General features: G+C 35.0%; 3 protein-coding genes across 3 annotated transcripts; 1 reads left to right on the top strand and 2 right to left on the bottom strand.

The window, feature by feature from the left end:
- Positions 1–6046: 6046 nt before the first annotated feature.
- Positions 6047–9972, top strand: LOC147473837 (putative protein phosphatase 2C 33). Its single transcript, XM_086587014.1, is given in 7 exon segments — positions 6047–6191; positions 6285–6477; positions 6480–6656; positions 7160–7546; positions 7667–7784; positions 7864–8087; positions 9114–9972. Coding segments are annotated over 7 exon segments (1608 nt in total). The 5' UTR covers positions 6047–6180; the 3' UTR covers positions 9612–9972.
- Positions 9973–10503: 531 nt separating this feature from the next.
- Positions 10504–13867, bottom strand: MED6 (RNA polymerase transcriptional regulation mediator-like protein). The gene is made up of 5 exons (XM_086587015.1): positions 13501–13867; positions 13083–13257; positions 12877–12946; positions 11013–11122; positions 10504–10869 (listed from the first exon to the last, which is right to left on the bottom strand). The coding sequence occupies exons 1-5, from the start codon at positions 13746–13748 to the stop codon at positions 10723–10725; spliced, it is 750 nt and encodes a 249-aa protein (XP_086443141.1). The 5' UTR covers positions 13749–13867; the 3' UTR covers positions 10504–10722.
- A 3237-nt stretch (positions 13868–17104) lies between these two features.
- On the bottom strand, positions 17105–22503 carry SCPL20 (serine carboxypeptidase-like 20). Its single transcript, XM_086586998.1, has 14 exons — positions 21882–22503; positions 21651–21796; positions 21083–21159; positions 20854–20976; positions 20423–20525; positions 20305–20342; positions 20110–20211; positions 19861–19941; positions 19510–19752; positions 18608–18676; positions 18400–18515; positions 17858–17971; positions 17699–17744; positions 17105–17466 (listed from the first exon to the last, which is right to left on the bottom strand). The coding sequence occupies exons 1-14, from the start codon at positions 22028–22030 to the stop codon at positions 17383–17385; spliced, it is 1491 nt and encodes a 496-aa protein (XP_086443124.1). The 5' UTR covers positions 22031–22503; the 3' UTR covers positions 17105–17382.
- Between the last annotated feature and the right edge of the window lie 1420 nt (positions 22504–23923).

Genomic DNA, 23923 nt, shown 5'->3' with positions numbered 1-23923 from the left:
AGTATATAGAGAGTAATATTGAGCACATTCCATGTGAGTTGAAATGGTGATTTGTAAAAACCCAAACGGCACCACTTGAAGTGGCGTGAAATTTATTTTTCAATTTCATACCGTGCCATTTGAAGTGACGTGGTTTGTAAAATCCCAAACGACACCCCTTAAAATGGCATGGAATACATTTTTATTTATTTTTTAATTCCGCATCCTCAAAACATTGTTTTTATAGAATGGAGATAGAAGATGATGCACCAGCCTAAATGGCAAACCGCGTGTAATTTACTGACGTAGTGTATATGCAACTCCAGGAGTACCACTAATTAATCCACCCCGTCATTTCTCTTTCCAGGTTTGACATTTGAACTTTTTTCATTCACTTGACACCGTGTTAAAAGTTGTTAACTATCGTTCTTATTACGCAAGGTCTCTACTGGAGATATATATATATATATATATATATATATATATAGATATAAATTGAAGTGAGTGGATGGATGTGGATGTGGATGTGGTTGTGGATGTGAATATGAATAGGACAGGCATTTTGGTCGACTATATGTGGCCAGAATATTGATTCTCAAAAAAGAGAGTGACACTGTGGAGGGAATTGGCGTGTTGATACCGAAGTGTGAAAACATTTGGGTCTCTTCTTTTGGGCGTATAAGTTTTATTATTATGTGTGGCCAGATTCCTTGAGCACTTAAGGACCAAGAGGCAAAAAAATCAATAGCAACTCTCTCCATACTCCGTCCTTCTCACATCACAAAATTTAGATACTACAATAATCACTTTTGTCTTAATGGAACTCCACTTGTTGGTTGTCAATTCCCGTGTAAAGTTTCAATGTGTTTCAAGTTTAACGACTTTCAAGTGTTGTAAAAAGACTGTGAACAAATTAATATTTCACGACCACATACATAAGTTTAGAGGAATAGATATCTACATGGACACTTTTACACTTAAATTGGCCTTTACGAGCCCTCTCCTCTGTATGTCCGATCATGTGTGACACCAAGAGTGCCGGCTCGTCCATAAGGCGAGTTAGGCAATTGTCTAAGGCCTCGAGTGAAAAAAAGCCTCAAATTTCCACAAAAATCGTACTATGCAACATGAAATTCCTACTAAATAGCCAATAAATCTTACTAAAAGATTTTTGGATACTACAAAACATAATACATATCCCATAAAAGTCTCCTAATAAAAGATAATAACTCTCCTTCTCTTATGTTAAAAAGAATTTCTGAAAATACCTCAAATTTCAAATGGTCTCTATACTATATCTCCACAAATGATAAGTCTGACGAGTGATTTTTTTTGCTCCCGCGATATTGCTCCAAGGCTGGGTAAAATAAGAAAGCCGGATAGTCAAAACCCATCGAAAATCTTGACTTCCTATTTTATCCCTATAAAATATAAAAAAAAAAAGAGAAAAAGGTTTTGAGTAAACACTACAAATTTTAATTTAGTAAAAATATATATGATATCAATATCACAATTACCAAACTAAATCAAGATTTGACTTTAGTTCCCTAACTTGATGAATACAAGGTTGAGTGAATCACATACTCAAGTGGAGAAGATGAAGAGAAATTCTATTTTTATTTAAAGGTAAAGGGACAAATTAGGAAGTTGAAAATAGAGTGGGTTACTCGCTAAGTTGGGTTTCTAGTTATGATGGACAGGTGGTTGGCTCTAGAGTCCCCCTTGGAGGCCTTGGAGCAATATCGCCTGGGAGCAAAAAATCACTCTAAACCAGACACTATGAGAAACAAATTAAATTAGGCAAAGAAAACTTACTATGTAGTATAGAATTGCAAACAAAAAAATGGAGTAACTGACTTAAAATTTGGTTTGGAAAAAGGCCTCAAGTTCTGAGTTTCGCTTAAGGCCTCACTGAAACTAGGGCCGGCCCTGCCAAGGGTGGTCCTCGCCTCCCAATTCACCACTCCTTTCTAGTTAATCTCCTCTAGCAAATGCAATTGCCATGATTTGAACCGCATCACTTATGGGTAAATGCAATTGCCATGATTTGAACCGCGTCACTTCTGGGTTCACCAGATGTGAAAGGCTTGTCAACTTATGTGCCTAATAGTTTCCCTAATTTATAGTTTCTAGGGAAAGAGAAGTTTGGTCATCATTTGATACTTTCTGGTAGGCCCAATTTTATCTTATATATAATCATCACAATGCTCTTTTTTTTTCCGCCCATAGTGTCATTTTAAAGATTTAACGACCCAGAATAAGTTTGCGGACAGGCAACTGTTTGTTGTCCACAAAACTTCAGTTGCTGATTAGTGGAGTGGCTGTCTGAAAAACTATTTTATTGTCCAAAAAAACTGTTAAACTGCCCGAAAATGGATTTGACTAATAGAAACGTGTTGTTTGCGTCGATCCACAAATTCCGACTCTGATCTTAACTACCTCGACAAATAGGCCTTTCAGTCATTCAGAGCTTTGACAAATTCCGACTCTGATCTTAACTACCTCGACAAATAGGCCTTTCAGTCATTCAAAGCTTTATTGTGAAACAGTTAAACCACTAATTAAAAGTGAGGTTCAAGTGTTCAACGATATCCATAAACTAAATTTGATTATTGATCCAATTAGTTCTTAGAGTGGAGTTCAATGTGGAATTAGATTGGATAAGTTGTGGCATAATTTATGGTTTAATGATGCATGCCTTAGACAAAAAAAAGTTACTGATTAATCTCTTTTGGGCCGATGGAACAGCAGATATGTCCCAGTTTGAACTTTTTAATGCTAGATCCATTTTGGATAATTCATTCTTAGCAAGTGGCACAACATGGATTAAATAAAAACTTTTTTTATTTAATCTATGTTCTCCTTCTCTTTATTGCTAAATTTGACTAGTCGCATATGAATTTCTTCCAAGGTTACAATTGGTGAAAGGTAAGAGCATTCCCAATGCAACCAACTTTTTTTCACCTATACCTAGGATTATTTCCTCTATTTCCCCTCTTTGCTATTTTGTGGTGAAAAACAATAAAGGGTTGCCCAATGTGAAATGAATGCATAAGTGATTTTAAACCTCGGATGGAATGTTTGATTCCGTCTGAATGTAAAAATCGAAAAAACGCGCGGGACATAATAAAATTCCGTATGAAATTAAAAAAAAAAAAAAAAAAAATTAAAAAACACACAGGACGGAATAAAATGAATATTCCGTCCGAAAAAAAATTGATTTAAAAAAAAACACATAAAACGGAATAAAACATTCCGTCCGAAATTCAGAACTCAGTTACTATCTCGGTAGCAATTGAAAACTCTCAATTTTCCTTGTTTCTCACTTGCATTGATAATGCTCTAATAGCACGTTTGTTTACTATGAATTGGATTTGAGGAGTGAGATTAACTATAATCTTTGGTGGACCACTCATTTTGGCATGTTTGGGAGGCATGGAATCCAATCATAGTTCAGGATTTCAAAATTATTGAAATTCTGACAAATCCAAAAACCGAAATTCATAACATTTCGGCCCATGTCAAATTAAGAATATCGACTAATTTTAGAATCACTAATATTTCAACTCTATGTTGTTTTTTCCGGTTTTTTTAAAAACCGAAATATTTGACGGAATTCTAATATTCCGTTCGGAATCATGAACATTGAATCCAATAGAGTTGAATTCTAAATGGACTCCAACTCTTTTTATTAAGTGACCCTGTTAATCCAATGGAATTTTAAATTATGGAAATCGGTTTTTTATTTCTAATCCAAAAATAGAAATAAAATTAAATAAAATTAACTAAAAGTTGGAGTATGTTAGAGGATTATATACGACAACCAAACACAAAAATTTAAGTAGGAATTGAATTTCAATGATTTATAAATGTTTGCAAAATACATATTTTGTAAGTTGGAATCGAATTCTATTTTAGTATATTCCATTCCAATAGTTTCCAATTCCATTATATTATTGATTAGTTTACCTGTTTCAGTTGCCAAACACACCCTACAAGTGAAACACTAAGATTATATTTTTATCCAAAACTTGGACCATGGTTTGTATTTTGTACTTTGTAGTGCCATTAAATGGAGTTTATCTTATTATCTATTAAATGGATATGGTCCTGAAATCTATTGCTAAAATAGAACAAATCATTTAGTTCCGTAATCAATGGGAATACATACATGTCCAAAAATGAAAAAAATACAAACCATGTATACTTTCGGCCAAAAATTACACAATGACACATCAGAACCGCATTTGTCTATAATTATATTTCATTTTTATGTCAGGTATTTCGTGTAAGAATGTTGGCTTGATTAGAATTTGTATCATGGCTTCTGTTAAAAAGAGGTAGAAACAGAACTGCATATTAAGATTTCTTCAAATAATGCCTGGTAAACTAATTGAGCTGCTCGATTTACTCTTCTCATTTATTTTTTTGGTATACCTCATTTTTAAGTTTGTTAAAAACAAGTTGGGCTTCCCCAACATACTTAATTCAACTACCAGCCCTGATCCCATGCCCACAGGAGGAACTGTTGTCAGGCTAGCAAACCAGCAACATTAATTGTCCATACGTTGATATATGGGTGCTGTGTGACTGTGTCCCCGATAAAGGTGATAATGTATTATTGGTCGACATTGTCCAACGGTCCAACCAAAAGATCTTCATTGTTGTAATTTGTACTCTATTTATAAAATATAATATATAGCAATTTTTTTTTTTTTTTTTTTGTAATGTCAACTTAATAACTTAAATAAAAGGTGGTATTAGACACACTCACACACTCATAAAAACACTTCCGTATTCTAATTTTAAAATAAATAAATAAAATTATTTTAGACACATTTAGATTTCTAAATTATCATTATTTTTATTAGGGTCGTGGGACTATTAAGTATTCCATACTAAACTCTATATACTCTACGTTATTTACTTGTAACTAAAAAAAAAAAATGCTATTGATTTCTCATGTTGTCATGCAAACATTTCATTTTGATTTGAATCAACCATACCACAATATTGACGATGAATGTTATCTAATGAGAATGAAAAAAAATCAAAATTAAATTTTGTCAAATGAGAGTGCTCATAAGACTATTATTGTTTGGATTACTATAGGCAAGTCAAAATAATTTTATCTCTTTTTCACAGTTTTTGGTGAAAAACAATTTTGGTGAAAAAAAACAATACAAATGTGAAAAATATATCTCGGATGGGATGTTGGATTATGTCTGGACGTAAAAATCGAAAAAACGCTCTCGACGGAATGAAACATCCCGGCTGAAATTAAAAAAAAAACCGAAAAATCATGTGAGAGACAAAATCCAACATCCCATCCGAAATTAACAAGTCAATCAACTATCTCGGTGATGAGATTTCATCTTGAAATCAACTTAGCAAAATATTCACCAAATAATCACCTGCATTGCAGAGCAAGTTTTTCTCCAAAACTGGTGACTATAGTAACAAACTCCTTGAAATCCCCTGCATTGGGAATACTCTAATGAACAAATACAAATATCTATATTTTTTGTTTGGCCTAAGTTTCGACCAACAACATCTAATAGTTTTATATTATGAAGTGCAAGAACACAAAACCACAAAAAATAATCATGAATAATTATTGGATCGAGGTAGTTATTGAGGTATGACAAAAACTTTAATTAGTTACGTATATGGGTGACTGGATGTGTCCCATACTCCAAGATCACCATTAATAAAGTCTTGCAAACTATAAAATTATTTTCAAAAAAAAAACTAGATTTTCTTACCTTACAGTCAAGTCAATGAAGTCAGTAATACAACCACTCGTTTACCTGAAAACATCCAAACTCCCAACTGGCATTATCATTATCTCAGTTTTTTTATCGCGTTTTTTAGATAAGGTATAACAAAAAAAAAAAAAAAACGAAATAAAAACATTGTCACAGAAAAAAAAAAAATCTACAATCAAAATAAATAAATAATCATTGATCGGGTCAAAAAAAGTATCAAAATTTCCTCTTCCTCATTGTCTGCTCATGCTATACACTCAACTTTCCAATTTAATCAAACACGAAAAAAACTGGGTGTAGTTTGATTAGATATAAAACTCTTTGCAACTTTTCCTATATAAAGTACAAATCTTTTCGTGTTTATATTATTATTATTAGATCCGTGTTAGTTTTATTGGAATTGGGGCAATTGAGTTTCAATGATCTGTGTGGAATGATTCTCTGGTGAGTTGTTTATCTTGATTGTACTTTTTTGATTGATAAGAAATTGAAATTGAAATTGAAATTGTTGTTATTGGGTGTGTTTTTGGATTGAAGGAGAGGAGAAAAGGAGATATCAAGATTGTTACTGACGGATTCTTCAATAGATAATAGTGGTGGCTGTAACTGTGTAGCTGGTCTGGAGTGCTTACTAAGTATAATCAGGGCCCTTAGTATGGGGTCCTGTTTATCGGCAGATGGGAGAAGTTCTATCTCCTATTCTCCGACCTCTACTTCTTCCGGGGGTGGGGGAAGAAGCTGAAGAGGAATTTGAAGAAGAAACTCGGGGCAAAGAACTATTCTTTAAGCGATGAAAAGCTTCGGAGAACTCCTGGTAGAATGTTTTTGAATGGGTCTAGTGATGTTGCGTCGATGTTTACTCAGCAAGGCAAGAAAGGGACCAACCAGGATGCTATGATTGTATGGGAGGTAACGTCTCAATTTGTAAACTTAGAAAATTTTATAATATGGATGGTTTGGAAATTAAGACTTTTCACCAAGTCATATTTGTTTCGATTTCACTGCTCTGTTTACATCAGTTGGTTTGTTATTTGTATGCTAAATTTGTATCACAAGGTTTGATTTGTTTATTGGTTCTTGCCGAGAATGTTAAATTTTATCCCCATGTGTAGTGATACATCCATTTTTGACAGTCAAATCTTGTATTGAAATGTTTATACTGCTGATTACCGAAAGAAGTGCGAAGGAATGGTTATATCAATTCCACCCATGGGTACATCTTCCGGCTTGTTTGATATAATAAAATATTTGACTATTGCTCTGGCCATCTCTAACGAGCAATCACCAGATTTAAGTTTTCAGTTGACTCAAAACTCCTCTTTGTTTAGACCAGTCTATGACGTCCTTTTCTTACACACCCTTCTATCTAGGGCACCAGAGTTTTTTCTGAACTGATTCTTTTGCATATGCAGAACTTTGGATCAAGGACGGACACAGTCTTCTGTGGGGTTTTTGATGGCCATGGTCCCTGCGGCCACATGGTTGCTAAGAGAGTGAGGGACTCTCTTCCTCTGAAGCTCAGCGCGCATTGGCATATAAATACAGGTGCCGAAGGTGGGTTTAAAGAGAACATGAGTGCGATGGGAAGCATGAACTCAGAAGAAACTGCCTCTTTATGTGCTGATGAGGAATCTGGTGCCTGCATGGACCTTGAAGAAAAGGAGAAGCATCCAGAAATCTTTCAGACACTGAAAGAGTCATTTCTAAAGGCATTTAAAGTTATAGATAATGAGCTGAGAATGCACCGCAACATCGACTGCTTCTGCAGTGGGACAACCGCAGTTACACTGGTCAAACAGGTAATATATATTGTTTTTCTTTCGTGGCTCCCTCCAGTCAATTTTTTGTAACATTAAAGATTTTGGTTGATTTCATTAATTTATTTGTATTTTTTTTCCCCCTTCCTTAATTTTATTTAGGGTCAAGATCTTGTAATTGGAAATATCGGGGACTCAAGAGCCATACTGGGAACTAGAGATCAAGATGGCTCTCTTATTGCAGTTCAGTTGACTGTCGATCTTAAACCAAATCTCCCTGGTTTGTCTCCAGCTTTCTCCTTCTCTTGAGGCAATTTTTGTATTGAATGTGCTCTAACTATTGTTATTCTATTTTATAGCGGAAGCAGAGAGGATCAGGAGATGTAGGGGGCGGGTTTTCGCCCTTCAGGATGAGCCAGAAGTTGCTCGAGTCTGGCTACCAAACAATGACTCTCCTGGTCTAGCGATGGCCAGAGCGTTTGGAGACTTTTGCCTCAAGGATTTTGGTTTGATCTCTGTGCCTGAAATTTCATATCGGCGTCTCACTGAGAAGGATTAATTTGTTGTGCTGGCCACTGATGGGGTAAGGATTTTTTTCTCCGTTCTCTGTTATAAGGGATTGATCTTTTTTAGGATCATTATTTATATTTGGAACTTTTTGAAATTCGCTGTGACGCTGTAGACTGTTTACTAAAAACTACACATGGTATCTACTTGAAGAAATTTCGTTTACACACAAATACAGGTGTCTGTAGATAGGGACATGTGTGAACGTACCTATCTATGTACGAAGCACGAACTTGGTATCACTGGAAGAAAATTCGTTTACACACAACTACATGTGTCTCTATGTATGCCTGTAGATAGGAACATGTCTATTCTATGTACGGAGTACGTCCATACAGTTCGGTTGATACAAACACAAAATGAAAGCGACACTGGGAAATCTGTGTTGTGAAATAAATTATTACAATGACAGTTCAATTGGTGAAGTGATTCATTTACATCTGTTCTTGTTGAATTTGCATGTAGTTGGTCCAATCAATTTGAAATTGAGGGTGATGAGAGGTTCAATCTTGGTTATACTTGTCCAACTTGTTGTGCTTCCCGTTTGGTCCGCTATTCGTTTGACTTTATTAAACTGCTATTATGACCTGCATGTGGGCATGTGGGCCCCTGTAAAGTGAAAAAAACATAATATAAAGAAACATCAAATTGGAAGATGAAATCTAGGTTTTTTTGGAATTTTGTGGCCCAGTTCTCCACTTTGGTTTGGGGGGATTACTCCCCTCAAAGCACCGTGCCTGTTATCAAATTTTAGTGTGTGCAACTATCTGGAAGGTGTGGAACTGGTTGGTTCTGTTTTGGATCCATATGGCTTGCATCGCTTAGAAGTTCTTTTGAATCGTTAGGGCGTTGTTTTATAATATATATATCAATCCCTTATGGCAAGCAGCTTCTTTCTCTGTTAACTAATGTAAAGAGCACTGTTCTGGCAAACAAGGAAATACATCAAAGACGAAAGTGCTTGAGTTATCTTTTCGTTGTTGGAATGATCAGATCTAAATGAAATTGACTAATTATACAACTTTCTATTTCCATGTGACAGGTATGGGATGTACTATCAAACAAGGAAGTAGTAGACATAATTGCTGCAGCTCCAACCAGGTCTTTGGCATCGAGGTTTCTAGTTGAACATGCAGTCCGAGCCTGGAGGTTGAAGTATCCAACGTCCAAGGTTGATGACTGCGCTGTAGTTTGTCTATTTCTTGACTCCAATCTGAATAGTTCTTCCACCCTCATTTCAAAATCTGGTGAAGAGTCGGCATCAGCGGATCCAATGACCATCCAAAAGGAGAACGAAGAAGAGATACCAGTGGGTCCATCTGAATTGGAACGATCAGGAACTGTACGAACCCCAGATGAGATTTTGCCAGAGAAGAATGGGGAAGAATCCTCAAAGGAATTGGCTACTTCTATGGGACAGGGAGATGAATGGTCTGCACTTGAAGGTGTCTCACGTGTGAACACGATGTTGACTTTACCAAGGTTTGTTGCGGGGAAGGAGGAGAAGAGGCCACTGGGAGAAACAAAGGCTCAAAAGTAAATTGAGGGGAAAGAGTTTGTTTTACTGGGATTGCCTCTAGTGGTCATAAATATATAATGATGATTATTTTCATTCCTAATCTTCTCGTCATATTCTGTTTTACTGGCGGTTCCCCTTCCTACAGAGAAATGGTTTAATGTTTTGTAGGGGGGAGTTGTATTATTTTCATTTTTTGTTCAAAATCGGAGATGTTGACCCGGCTGTATTAGTTTGTCTGGGGAATCCTCCTTTATCTTCTGGCTCTGAAGCGTGGGTAGAATTGGAATTTTTGTAAAACCCAACTCTCCGTCGTTTTGTTAGTGTGATTTGTTGTTACTCTCTGTTAATAAATATGTGAAGTTGAAGGGGTTTGCCAGTTGCATGGATCAATTGTTTCTTTCATTTGCTTCCATATTTTCTGAAAGTTCCAGAACAATGATTTTATGTTAATAAGGATGTCAATAATATGTTCTAAGGTTGTTTCTTCCCTTTTTGCTGAAACTTGCTTTGGCAATTGGATGTTCACTTTAAGTTGGACTTGTCATTTCTTTGTGAGAAAGAGTAATACAAGTTGGCTATCAGTTCTGGTTGATTTCTTAGATATACAGCTCAATGCTTAATCCGGTTTTGAAGGAATGGGTGGTCAGCTGATTTATTAACCATGTATGAAACCAACTCATCATCATAATCATCAGGCTGGTGCATGATTCTCTTTTACAATCTTTTGTGTTACAAATCGTGTCTGTTTCTGTTAACTTCCTAAAATCATTTTCTTAAGAAACCACTCTTACATGGAACAAAAACGTAACTTGCGAATTGGTTTTCATGTTGAAGATTCTTTGTAGCAAGGAAAGAAACAGGAAGCTTAGGTTCATTGCCTCTTGTTCGCCTGAACAACAATATCCTCTTGATATGGTTACATCTGGCACTGTTTACATTATTTTTTCTTAAATGAAGGTCTCTGTAATACATTCAACAATATTCTGGTTTTGAACATGAAGTTTGGTCTCTTACAAGAACAGACTGAATTACCAGAATCACTCATTTTTCAGCTGAGCAATCAAGTTTACAAAATTTTGATCACCTGTGCATGGCAGAAGATAATGTAACCATGGAGTTCTAGTCTAATATTTTATCCTTTAGATGGACCTTGGTCAATGATAGGGTCCAGAGGCAATTGTGTCTCAGTCCCTTGCTGGTTTTCAGAACCTTTCTCTGCTTCAGACGTTGGAGGCACATAACCTTCTGGGAATGGTGGTGGAGGAGGGGCTGGTCCAAGCTGCGTGAATATAATATATTATACAAAACTCAACTTTGGTAATCTTAATATAGTTTAGTTTGCAGAAATATGATCACTACAACAATGACCATTGATTTACCAAGGGAGCAAAGTTGAGATACCAGGTAAGAAAATCAATGTACCTTACGTTGTAATGATGCAAGAATGTGGTCTACTCGTTTAACTTCCTTAAAATCAATTGATTCTTTTGCGACCTTAGGTTCAAGGGTAGCAGTTTCAGACTCACCATCAACTGCATCACATATACCATTGTAGCTGCATCAGGGCATAGAAAGCTAACCATTGACGTTTAGAAGCAACAAATAACCGGGAGTGAACAATAAGAAGAGAGCAGCATTAAGTGTCAGAATTGATGCTAACTTTGAGCCCATAAATTTTATTTGGTTATATCCAGCATTTCTAGAGTTCTGAAAGGAAACTGGTGTCATTGCCGTAAAATACTCTTATTTTGGACATAACCTAGTTTAAAGTGTCAAATTTGAGAAAAACTTAAACCTCTTAGAAAAGAGTTGCAATATCTCAGTAAGTGATGAAAGATCATAAAAATATCATCAAAGCTGGATTAAACATTCAAAATAACTAAACGCCCACACACACACACACACACACAAAAGAAAGCCATGTTACTGTGTAAGAAATCAGTAAGCAGAGAGAGGAGATGAAATTTATGTCTCCCTTCCTGTGGAAGGGAAACTTTGTCGAATTTAAAAACACTGGAAGTGTTAACCCGCCCTTAACTATGTACGGTCATCCTATCTAGGAATTACAGTATTAAAGCCCATGCGCACAAAGGAAGTGTATACAGTAAACAGTTTGGGATTTCAGATAATCCCCAAGAAGCATATCAACACACTAAACAATCGAATTGCACAGATATGAACCTCCACAAACCCACAACTCAATAACATGCATTATTACCACTCAAACTAGACCTTAACTAAAGTGTGTGATGACAATCAAGGACCTACTATTTAAGACGCCAGGAGCTGCTATAAAATAATGGGGAGCCCGGAAGGAGAGATAAATTTAAATCGGATTGGATAAGTAACATAATTGATTATTTCGCTAAATAGGTGCCTTAATACTGTTTATTAAAGTAAAATTATACAGCTAATGATATGTTATAACTTATCTATTTTAACTGAAGTGGGGCTTACAACTTGGTTTGACAGACCAAAAATGCATGGAACATTATTACATTAAGAATGTTATGAACTTTGTCAAGCTATGTAATAAAATTTTAACAGTATAAGAAGCTTTCATTTTTTTCTTTAAATTAGAAGTAAGTTTTAAGGCTGTAATAAACATTTGGCTGAAAGTGGAACATGAGACAGACCACTCTATTACATAACATACTAATATACTACGTGATGCAGAGCATGTCACGCTGATGCCAGTATCAGACCATGATGGTTTAGTCATTAGCTCTTATATCCGATTTAGTTCCTTGTTTAGTAATTAGTAAACAGGTATCTATTTTATTAGTTGCTTATATGTTTTTAAAATAGGGTTATTTAGTTTCTATTTCCATTTCCACTTAGAATAAGAAACAAGTTTTCCTATTTAAAGGCATCTAGCCCTTCATTGTTAAATTGGTTACTATTGAATATTTATCTTAAAGAATTGTTATTCTGGTTTGAAGGTTAGAACCCTAGTTTTAGGGGTTTGTTTAAATAAAATGCATTGGTGTTTATCATTGAAGTTCGCTTCCACCTTTGATTAAATCACTACGTTAAACCATAATATAGTATGAAAAAACATCAGTGTATATTAGAATCATCGTATATAAGCATAAATCTGTGCAGAACGTAAGACGGCTAGCAACTATTGCTCTCCAAATAAGGAAGTTGTGTTGTGTTAAAATTAAATGCTAACACCTATTACTTAATAGAACTTGGCTTGATACATCATAAACCCTTTTTCTCTCTCTATGCACATTAAGGAAAAAAGGTGGCACTAAAAAAGATCTTACAGAATTTTAATTACCAAATCCAATCTTTTCCAACTTTGATGCAGCAGTCGTGAAAGATTTTGATATATGATAAAGCGCTCTTCCCTGCCACATAAGAACAACAAGACTCAAACATTTAGCTCAGAAAGCAAACGCGTAAGAAGCGAACAACTATGGGATGCGTTTATTAGTAAACTGGAAACAAACACAAAAACGAAATAAGAACGAAAAGAAAACTTACAATTCGAGCTGCAAACACATTGCACAGTTGTGGGGCTTGGTAAATTGAACCATCCAAAACATAGTAAGTAAGCATCGGTGTTACTTTCTCTGCAGTATCCCTCTTTTGCTTCCGGAAGACAAAAAGGTGAGGCTCCATAACTTCACTAAGCGTGTACTCGATTCCCGTCATTTTCCTATATACAACACAATACCACATTGTAGATAGTTTACCTATTTAATTCCCCAAGTCTTCCAGCAGTTCTACATTACATCTATGGCTTGAAGGGATAAGTGTTTGGCATTCAACACACTTTTCAATAAAATTTTACTCACTTTTGGCATACATTACTGCAGATACGATGTAAAAATATGATCTTTATTCTAGTAAGTATTGTAAAATTATAGTTCATAAATAAAGAAAGGGAAAGAAATCATACGAGAGATGAGAAATATCCAAAGGATGAATGGAGCGAACTCTGAGCTGTTCATTATTGCAAGAGAAATCATAGAATGGAGATAAAGCAAAGTAATCGAAAACCAAGTTTCGATCAAGAGGGTATGAATTGAGCCATAGTTGATCCCTGAAACAAATTCCAGTCATGTCTGTTCCTGGTACTGCTGGGGAACCTTCCAAAACTGGGTTGCCTATTGCTTGATTTTGTTGCATTAATGGTGTTCCCGCCATTTTTCTCTCAACTTCTTCTTCTTCTCCTCCTCTGTGGTTCAAATGTGAAGTTGGGGGAGGAAAGGCCTTTTTTTTCCAACTTGAGTTTTATGGGCTTACAGACAATTACTGGGCTATATTTTCATGTTTGAGCTATATTATCAACACTTACCTTCTTCATCACATCCAGGATTATAAGAAGTCTATGTTTAATGAAACATCTTTGATCTACAATTAAAAACACACACTAACAAGAAGATCATGCTTCACATTATACGTACAAGAGTTGTTATTCGACTTATTCAGTTATTCCACAAGAACTTAACATTTGATTGTGAGACAGTTCCAAACACCCCCAGTAAGTAATATGGGCTTCTCACCCATGCATGCGTGAACATCATGAGTAGCTAAAGAATTAAAAATGTAATGTGGGTTTTCCAGGATTAGCTATGTTTTTAGGATTAAAATACCAATCTAGCATCAAATATTAAATTCCCAAGAATAATTTGGTTGTTTTTTCAATTTCACCCATGCATGCGTGAACATCATGAGTAGCTAAAGAATTAAAAATGTTGGGTTTTGAAAACAGTGATACCAAACAAAACTAAACCAAATTTGGTGTTTTTTCCCAATACATGTTGGTGTTGAAAAAAAAACACCAAACCAAACACCAAATCGCCCAATACTTGGTTCTAGCTTTGGTGCTATATCAAATCACTCACGCGGTTTTAGAAAAATTGTGCGGTTTTACCAACACCACGTGGGCTTGGGCTAGATTTTGGGTTTCAATCACGCGTTTTGCCAAAACCGCGCGAGAGATTGGGAAAGAAAAAAAATAAGAAAGTTGATCGCGGGGTTTTTGAAAAGCCGCCTTTTATATGGGCTTCACTGGCACGGTGTTGGGAAAACTGTGTGGGGTATATGGCGCGATTTATCCAAAACCGCGTCATTTGATGTCGAAAATTTGATGTTGCTCCTAAACATGGTTGATATTTTTTTGGTTTGGTGTTTGGTTTGGTTCAAAATTTTAGTGTTTTTTTGGTTGTTCTCCTAAAAATGCTCTAAGGAACCAAGCTCCCTCAACACTAACAAAAGAACTCAACACCAACAAATATTGAAGTGATATACTACATGTCATCTACAACTGCTTCTGCGCGCATGTGTTGAACAACATCATCTAAGTTTGGATAGACAAATGTCGTACCTAAAGAAAATAGTTTGATGAATCAACAAAAACATTAAAATCCAACATGAAAATTATAAAGTTTTATAACAGACCAGTTAAAATTGTAGGATGCACTTCAAGCATGTTCAGTTCGTGTCGATCGTTTCATTGATATTGTTGTGTTTGTATAGTTGTTCAACTAAGAGTGTGTTTGTTACGATGGAAATACTATGGAAAGGAAAAGAAAATAAGAGTGGTCCACCTACCTTTTCTATAGTTTTTAAGGCGTTTGTTTACCAATGGAAAGGAAATGAACTTTTCCATATGGAAACAAATAGAAAAGGTTTTGTGTTCTTAGCTAACCCCTGAAAATTTTGTGGAAAGGAAAGGAAAGGAAATATATAGATAGGGACTTACTACTAATACACCCATGACCCAACAATACAATTATTCCTTTCCATAGCTTTTGTAAACAAACATGATTATTCCTTTCCCCAGTTTTTATTTTCCTTTCCCCAGTTTTTACTTTCCTTTCCCCAGTTTACCAAACACATACCATTTAAAATTATTTCATTTCCATTCCATTCCATAGTGGACCACCCATTTTATTTCCTTTCCTTTCCATGAGTTAAAATTTAACAAACACACCCTAAATCCTCATTAGATGGTAAGAACTCATCCATCTTAAACCTCTCCTTCTCTCATTATGAATCACAATACCATTATTAATGTTACCCTATTGTTTTTCACCTACATAAATCTATCCCCTCATTTTGCTAGAAATTAACATTAAGTTCAATTATCCCTGCCTAACCCCACATCATTAGTACTCATTTAAAAAAAAATACTTATTTTTTTCCCTTCTTCTCTTCTTCCTGTAATATATAAACCAAAACGGTATCTAATTCCTGTTTGTTGATTTTGCTTTTTAGTTTCTATTTTGTTTCTTCCCTCTTTCTCTCTTTTTTTTTTTCAATATTTATCTGAATTTTTGAAGAACATCTATATAAAAAAATAAGAATAATAATAATGACTTAAATACAATCTTCAAAGAAATTCATTCAAGAGTAGTTTTTAACAATTAATCAAAAACATCCCTTTTGATACACATTTGATTATACATTTAAGCTATGGTAACTTAACAACAAATCTTCAAAAAAACATATTAAAGAACTTTTATTCAAGAAAAAATACAACTAGATAAAATCTTTCTTGAAATTATATTTTTTTTTCCGAACTCTTGAAATTATAAAAAGATAAAATATCTCTTGAATATAACTAGACCACCGATAACATTTTTGCATAAATGTTTGGAAACTGGAGACCTTTGGGAAGGTATTTCTCTCCCTTTATGTTGTGTTCTTAATTTCCCTTTCTATTCCTACGACAACAAAAATTAAAGTTGTTAACAAAAACAACTTTGTTGTTTATCTGAGTAACTAATAAACCTTTAACCGATTCACATCCAAATTATTGTAGATATTCAAAGGTGCATTCACACTAATTTTAATGTCTCGGCTTCTTTTTATGTTTATATACATTGTCTCGGCTTCTTTTTATGTTTATATACATTTTTGTTTTTTTTGAGAAGTATGAGTTTGAGTCTCTCCTCTCCATCATGATAATGTTTTAAGAAAAACACTGAAAACTAAAAATGTATTTTTCATTTCTTACTTTCAATTGTTACAAAATACTCTTTATATACTAACTCATACAAAGTTGTTACAGGTTGTTATCAAACACAATTGTCAAAATTCTAACTGAATCTTGTTTGTTACACTTGCTGACGTGTCCTCTTTACATCTATCAAAAATATGGAGCAATAAGAATTGTGCTTTAATTGTGCTGTTGAGGTTCTAAAGTGATGAAGTTGTTTGATGATGTTTTTTTTTGTTTGGTAACTTATTTTGTTTTTAGTCGTCAAATCAGTGCTACGAAAAGAGAGAGGTGGTTCTCGGGGGATATGTATGTTCTAGGCCATGTCTTCAGCTCTTCATAGGAATAGGAATAGGAAGGGCACATAAATTTTGCGCCAATATAAAGGCGGAATAGACAAGTCCAAGTGTCATCCCACATGCTAATGTAGGTGATGTGACAGATCTAGTTTCGCACCCCAAAATTGTGAAAAGAAAATTGAGCATTAGAAACTTCATTTCCGAGTAATCTATGGTGCTACAAGAACCAAAATATTCTTCTTCAGACTCCCCCCAAATGCAAGCCAAATTCAATACATTTTACTATTTTACAGATAATTGAACAGAATATTGAAAAGGAAATCGTAGTTTTATTCACTAATAAAACGAAGTTTCTCATTTTGCTGTGATTATTATCCACCAAAATAATGGGACACTGAAGATTAAACCCCCTCTTTAATTATTTTCTTCCTGTAAGGGGGTGCTAAATAGTTGCTGAAAAACAAAAGAGAAATGTAGTTTTATAATGTACAATGTGTCAAGAGCAAAGTATTCCCCAGCACAACCCTGACTTCATTCATATTTTTTCTCCAGCCAGCCAGCCATTATAAAAGGCTAATGCCTCTCGTGGCTTGTATTCAGGAACAGTATGCCCAGCTCCCTAGTGGACAAAGACATGAAAATCTTAATCAGACATAAAAGTGAAGAAAGATTTGAAGTATAAGATCAATTTAGTTTTTCCATAACATAAACACAAAGGAGAAGATATCAGATATGTACATGGTAACATGGTACATTGGTACATCCAATTAGTACTGTAAGAAAAGCAAGGTAGATACTCTTTTCTAAATAAAGATTACAAGGCAAAGTTAAGGCAGTGAGTTGCATTTAACCTTTATGGTGAGAAAGGTGAGGTTCTTATCGTATCCTTGTGTGTACCTGCAATATATCAGAGAGTTCAGCATGAGACTCACCCCGTGTGATATGTTCACTAAATTCTTCCTGCATTAAGAAATATCTAAGATTGACAAGAAGTTAGAGATCCAATGTACCCTGCAACTTGTTCATTGAAAATCCAAGGCCTCCATTCATCCACAATCTTATATCCCAGTGATCTAGTCCATGCTTGGCTACCCGTATAAGGTACACACATATCATGGTCACCACTGCCAGCAAAGTACAGAAAATCAACCATCTCAGAAAAATGAACTACCAAAAGAAAGAGCAACAATTTTGCAGCATATACATATGAAATGAATATACATTTTTGCTATCTATTTGCTTATAATAACATGAAACCAAGCATGTTATCCACACACTTTAAAGTAGAGCTATGAGTTCTGAGCAGAGAAGACTTTTCAGATTACATTCTTTTATAAGAGTATAACATGTGGAAGTCCTGACCAAACATCACATGAAGTGCCTTGGGATTTCATTGTACATTTACAAAAGTCACCAAGGAGTTAGTATCTAAAAGGTGTTAGTTTCACAAGAGCTAATAACAAAGGCTGCTGCTTGTTAAAGATTTTCTAGCGACTCTCTTTGTGAAAAAGCCCAAGAACATTGATCAGACAGTTGGGACTTGGGAGCATACCTGAATATAAGTGCCCGATATCCACGCTCTGTCAGGTTCTTGTGGTACTTGATCATGCTCCCTGCATCGTGATGATAAGAGATACTGCCCGTACATAGCTCCCAAGTAAGGCTTCCCTAATGGTAGATATGCGAGAGAGAATTCAGGACTTCACTAGATTTGGATATATTGAACTGAATTGAATAGTATAAACACAACAAACACTTACTGCTTGCTTTGCGTGAATTGCTTTCCTAACTGCTTCATTGTTAAGCCATGCCGTTGCAACTTTATCACTCTAGAATGTCATAACTCATCAATATTTTGATCAGTAAAGTTAGACGGGAAGCCGGAGACATTCCCGTTGAGAGAGATATGTTAAGACAGTTAGAGAATACTTTTTAGAAATCTAATCATTTTAAGCAAAATATTCTCATAATCTTCAAAATTTAAAATTATAGACAATTAAAAAAGACATCAACATAATTTGGTTCAAGCATAAGGTACGAATAGTCTGTAACTCCAACTAAACTCAACAGATAACATATGCTTTAATAATTCCAGCATAAGGACCCAAAGTACAGAAAAACACGTGCTTATCAGTTCCATAAGAAATTTGCAGTTAAGGAACAATCTATGCTCACTTGTTCTTGCACTAGTAGCGAACAGTTCATTGCAATCACTTCACGGAAAAAAACTGAAGATATCATACACTCGGAAAAAACTGAAGATATCATACACTAAGTAGATATGAAGAGAACAGCTAGAAAATGAGAGTAGAGAGGATATGCAATGAAAGCAGATTTTAAAAAGGTCAAATAAACATCAAATCAGAAAATCGTAGAATATTGTCATGGGCCACTTCTGTTTGCAGTTAGAATTAACACCAAAAGTTATTGAATCAAATCTTTTCCTCTTCAGCAGTAAAATGGTGGCTCAGAATTCAACAAGACTTCACAATCTAAATTATGTATACTTCCTACAATTTGTGGACACCTTTCCAAATGCAAAATATATATGCCTTTGACCTTGCGGCACTAATAACACAAAGCAATATCTATATATATGAAGCATTCTACTAGAAGATTTCAACTTAATAGAGTCCAAAAGGAATACCACTTAGAAACTTACAGTGCAAGGAACATTACTGCTATGCAGCAGCTGTGGCCATGTAGGAACAAATCCATCTCGTATGGAAGCTCGTAGAGGCCAAGCACGTCCAAACAACCTTTTCCTGACAGGAAGGGGCCTATCAGTCTCACCTAGTTCCTTGAAGCTAGATGGTAACTTGATGTTAACAGTTGAAACATCTCTTGCTTCTGGATCGTGGTAGCAGGGCTCAAGGATATCATAGATATTTAGACCATCGATGTCCTGCATGCGGAGAAGAGCTCTTATAAAAAGAAATAACAGATTCAAGTACCATGAAGAAATAAAATAAAATAAAAGCTTCAGAAGAAATTGTAACTGGACAGAAAGTACCTCGTCAACTTTATCAAGCAATTTACTACAGTCTCCATTGATGGGGTTCCAGAAATTTCCTTTACAGGCGGTACTGGCCTCCTGAAATGAACCAAAGTTATCTCAAAAAGGGAATTGAACATACACTAGGTGGATATATATGCCTCTTAAAACCTGATTCAGTAAGCAGCTATTTAAGCCAATATATGTATGTAAACAACAAAATTGGTATAAGGTAATCCTAGGCAGTGCATAAGAACTTTCCCGCACCTGAAATAGATCATCCGAGATAAGGCCCATTCCATGTGCAAAAGGTACAAGAGCATTACCATCAAATACATTGTCAGTAACCCCATTTCCAACCATGTAACCCTGTATCAAATGAACATTAACTCAAAATGAGGCAATGCAAACATCACCACTACACTCTGCAAAAACACGAAGCCACCAATATATAGGACCAACCTTCAAGTTGATATTAGGCTTTACACCAGCATCAATTCCTGCAAGAGAGCTCAAGTTGTAAGTTGTAATAAAATTATGGTTCCAAAACAAAAGAGGTCCTTATAACTTATGTATCTACCTTTTACTACTTCAGAAGCCAGAGTTGGGACATACACACCAGCAAATGACTCCCCGGCAATGAAAAAGGGGTTAGATAGAAACTCTGGGTATTGCTCAAACCACTGCATGAATCAGAAGAGTTCGGAGATTTATATGAACATTCTTATGGGCTAGGTAAATGTTAAAACTTAAAAGGTGAAAAATAGAGGAAACCTATCTAGTTTTAAGACTTTGTTCAAATCATAGGTATCTGCGAAACACGCATTGAAATTATTTTCACGTCTACATGTTCATTATGGAAAAATAGCTATTACTAGGTAAACAGGCCAATTTCATGCAATGTAAACTGTGTGGTGTGTATTCTACATTAAAGGGAAGAGAAATGTACAGGCCGGGCTCCTATCGAAACCAAAACGATGAATGAATAATTATTTCAAGTTTGTGTAGTACCTTGAGGAGAAACGTGTGAGTATCAGAGGCAGTCTTAATGTCCCCAGTATAGTAGTCATCTTGATTTTCAGAGTAAGACAATCCAACACCAGCAGGAGAATCCAGATAGATAATATTGGAAACCTGAATTCAAAATAAAAGTCCATAAGGAACAAAAAGTTAACCTAATAACTAAGGATGTAAGCAACAATTATTCCAAGATTATATATTTGCTTTCCAGTATTTTAACCTTGGACCAGCTGTGTGGATTAAGATGCAGTTGGGGCAGGCTTCCACTAGTCTTTCCTGCTTGAAAATTGAACGGACCTGCCAAAATGCAGCAGAGATATTGATATGCCTCCTTCCCATAAACATTCAAGTCAATTCAAGCGTATTACATACAAAATTAGAGACTTTGTGGAAGACCACAAGAAATTAAGAAGGCATTTGTATATGCAAAAACAATAGAAAGATACGAATTTCATATTGGGAGGTGCCATTACACTAATTCACTTCCCCATAGAGTCATAGACCATACCTCATTTTATAAACAGATTTCTACCCAAACATAATGGGCAAACAAGAGTGTATCAAACCATCAGTAAGCCACTTAAGCAATGATTTTCTAGATTCTAGGTTGATGAAATGGCCTAAATAAATCTCTCATTGCACCAAACATTTTGGATAAGGTAGTTTCCTATCAATGGTTTCAACAACTAACTAAACAACTTCTACATAGTACATATACCATATTAAATATGCGGAACAGGAAAAATTAAGTCATATCAATCAGAGTGCTAATTAAGTGAAACCAATACCATGCTCATACACGAAGCCATCGAAGCTAGAACACCCAGGTCCACCATTGAGCCATAGAACAACAGGGTCCTTGGATGGGTTCCTCTCAGAAGCAATAAAATAGTAGAACAGATTCTTCCCATGACTCTCATCAATGTTCACATACCTTCAATACCCAAGTCATAAATATACATAAGTTTGTAGACTGTTAAAACTTTTAAACAAAATAATAAAGCCAAAAAAAGAGTTACCCAGAGTAATGTTTGGAAGGAAAAGTGCCATTGAAACCAGGAAGGTTTGTGATGATAGCATTCTCAGGGGCTGCTTTAGAGAATGACAAAAAACATAATAAACCAAACAACACAGTACTACCATAGATGAAAAGTTTATCCATGATCATAGTACAGTTGAAGGAATGAATGTGTGTGTGAGTTATAATGATTGGTAATTATATAGTTGAGGGAGTTGGTAAATAAAGATTGGTTGATCAGTAAGCTAAGGCAATAAAGTTCAAAAGATAAGTAACTGACAAACAGAATGCTTTTTTACATAACAAACTCCAATCAGAATCAAGACAAGCAAATATTCTGATTGATCCAATACTGTTTTTTCTCCTTCTATTGTGGGGCCAAGGTCTCCAAAACCAAAGATAGTTTTCAAGGTTGCCCAAACTTCCAAACTTTGCAATTAGTGATTGAGATACTCAACATTAATTACACATTTACAGTTTTACACTAGGAACATATATCATGTGTGCATGCTTTCTCTTAAACTGATTGGACAAGTGTTTTGAACAACTTTTTCATTTACTAAGCTGTTAAAGGCACTATATAACATATCCGTAAACAGATAAGCCATAAAGAACAATGAGTACTAGCCTAAAAAAAAAATAAGACTTTATTCTTTTGATTATCAAATCAAAGTCTAGAATTTATTATTCTCAATTTATTTTCCCACTTACTTCTTTATAAATTATATTTTTTTATTCACATCCAAAGTCCAAAGTTTTTAACTAAAAGTTTCCCGGCCCACACCATTAAAAGCTAAAAATCTGAGCGGACATTTTCAGAATACATAAACCAAAAAAATAATCTTTGTCTGAAAAATAACATTTGTAAAACGAAGAAATATATAGACCCGGCCCTAAAACCCGACCCAATCCTATGCTGATTTTAGGACCGGACCAACCCAATCTTAATATCTAAAGGACTTTTAAATATTTAGGACCGGACTAACCCGACCCGGCCCATTACCCACCCTAGTATCAGTGTATGTATGGATTAGCGTATCTTGGGTGGGGTCCAATATGTAGAAATGCATTTTGTTTGGCATCTAAACAATAGAGGAAATTCATTTCCTATAAGTGTAAAGATGCTTGAAATAAATTTAATGATTATTATTTTCAACCTAAAAAGACAAACATGAAACATCAGAAGATCCTGTAACTATATGGAGTATATTCATAATTTTATGGATAATTTCCACCAAAGTTAAAGTTATTCAAGGGTCGCATGGAGGTCTGTGTCAACACTCAACAGTGGCATGCTTAACCGAGGCCACCCCAGCCCATCAGGCAAGCCGAATAAATAGGCTTACGGATGGATTGTAATATTCCATGGGCCAAATAACCATGCCCGAAATACACACTGCTATCTGTTGGTATGTTGCGGCATATTTGCAGATGAGGTGCATCTCCACATATGGTCACGGACTAAAATATCGATATCGGTGAATATATGTACTCAAAAACCGATATATATCGGATATATAGGATATATCTTTTTTTTTGTGACCAATCTAAATTATTTAAAATATCAGAAATATCGGATATATTATAAATATATTAGAAATATCAGATTTATATTAAAAATTAGTAAAAAAGTCAAACGATATATATCATAAATATCGTATATATCAATTATATCGGCAATATAAAGTTTTATATCAGAAATTCCGATATATATCGGAGAAAAAAGAGTTCAATATTCGGTAGATATATATAGGAAATATCGATATTGATGTACCAAAAAAACGATATATATCAGATGTATCGGCGATATTTTGGTCCTTGTTTTTAACTACGTTATTTTCCTTAATGAATTTCAAAGTGGTAAATGCAAATTATGCTCTCAGTTTTTGTACCTATGATGTATCAGTTGTATGCTGAAGTGCTAACTAGGGATTAAACAGTACTGGTCTAAAATAATGTGTAAAATCATATACTTGTAGGTTTGTAGCATTTCACACAGTATAAGACTATTGTATTTGAGATTTTGAGATTGATGATTGATCC

Source organism: Coptis chinensis, unplaced genomic scaffold (assembly GCF_015680905.1).
Source record: "Coptis chinensis isolate HL-2020 unplaced genomic scaffold, ASM1568090v1 utg1761_pilon_pilon, whole genome shotgun sequence".
NCBI lineage: Eukaryota > Viridiplantae > Streptophyta > Magnoliopsida > Ranunculales > Ranunculaceae > Coptis > Coptis chinensis.
The sequence above is the reverse complement of the archived record's forward strand: the minus strand, read 5'-3'. Positions and strand labels throughout refer to the sequence as shown.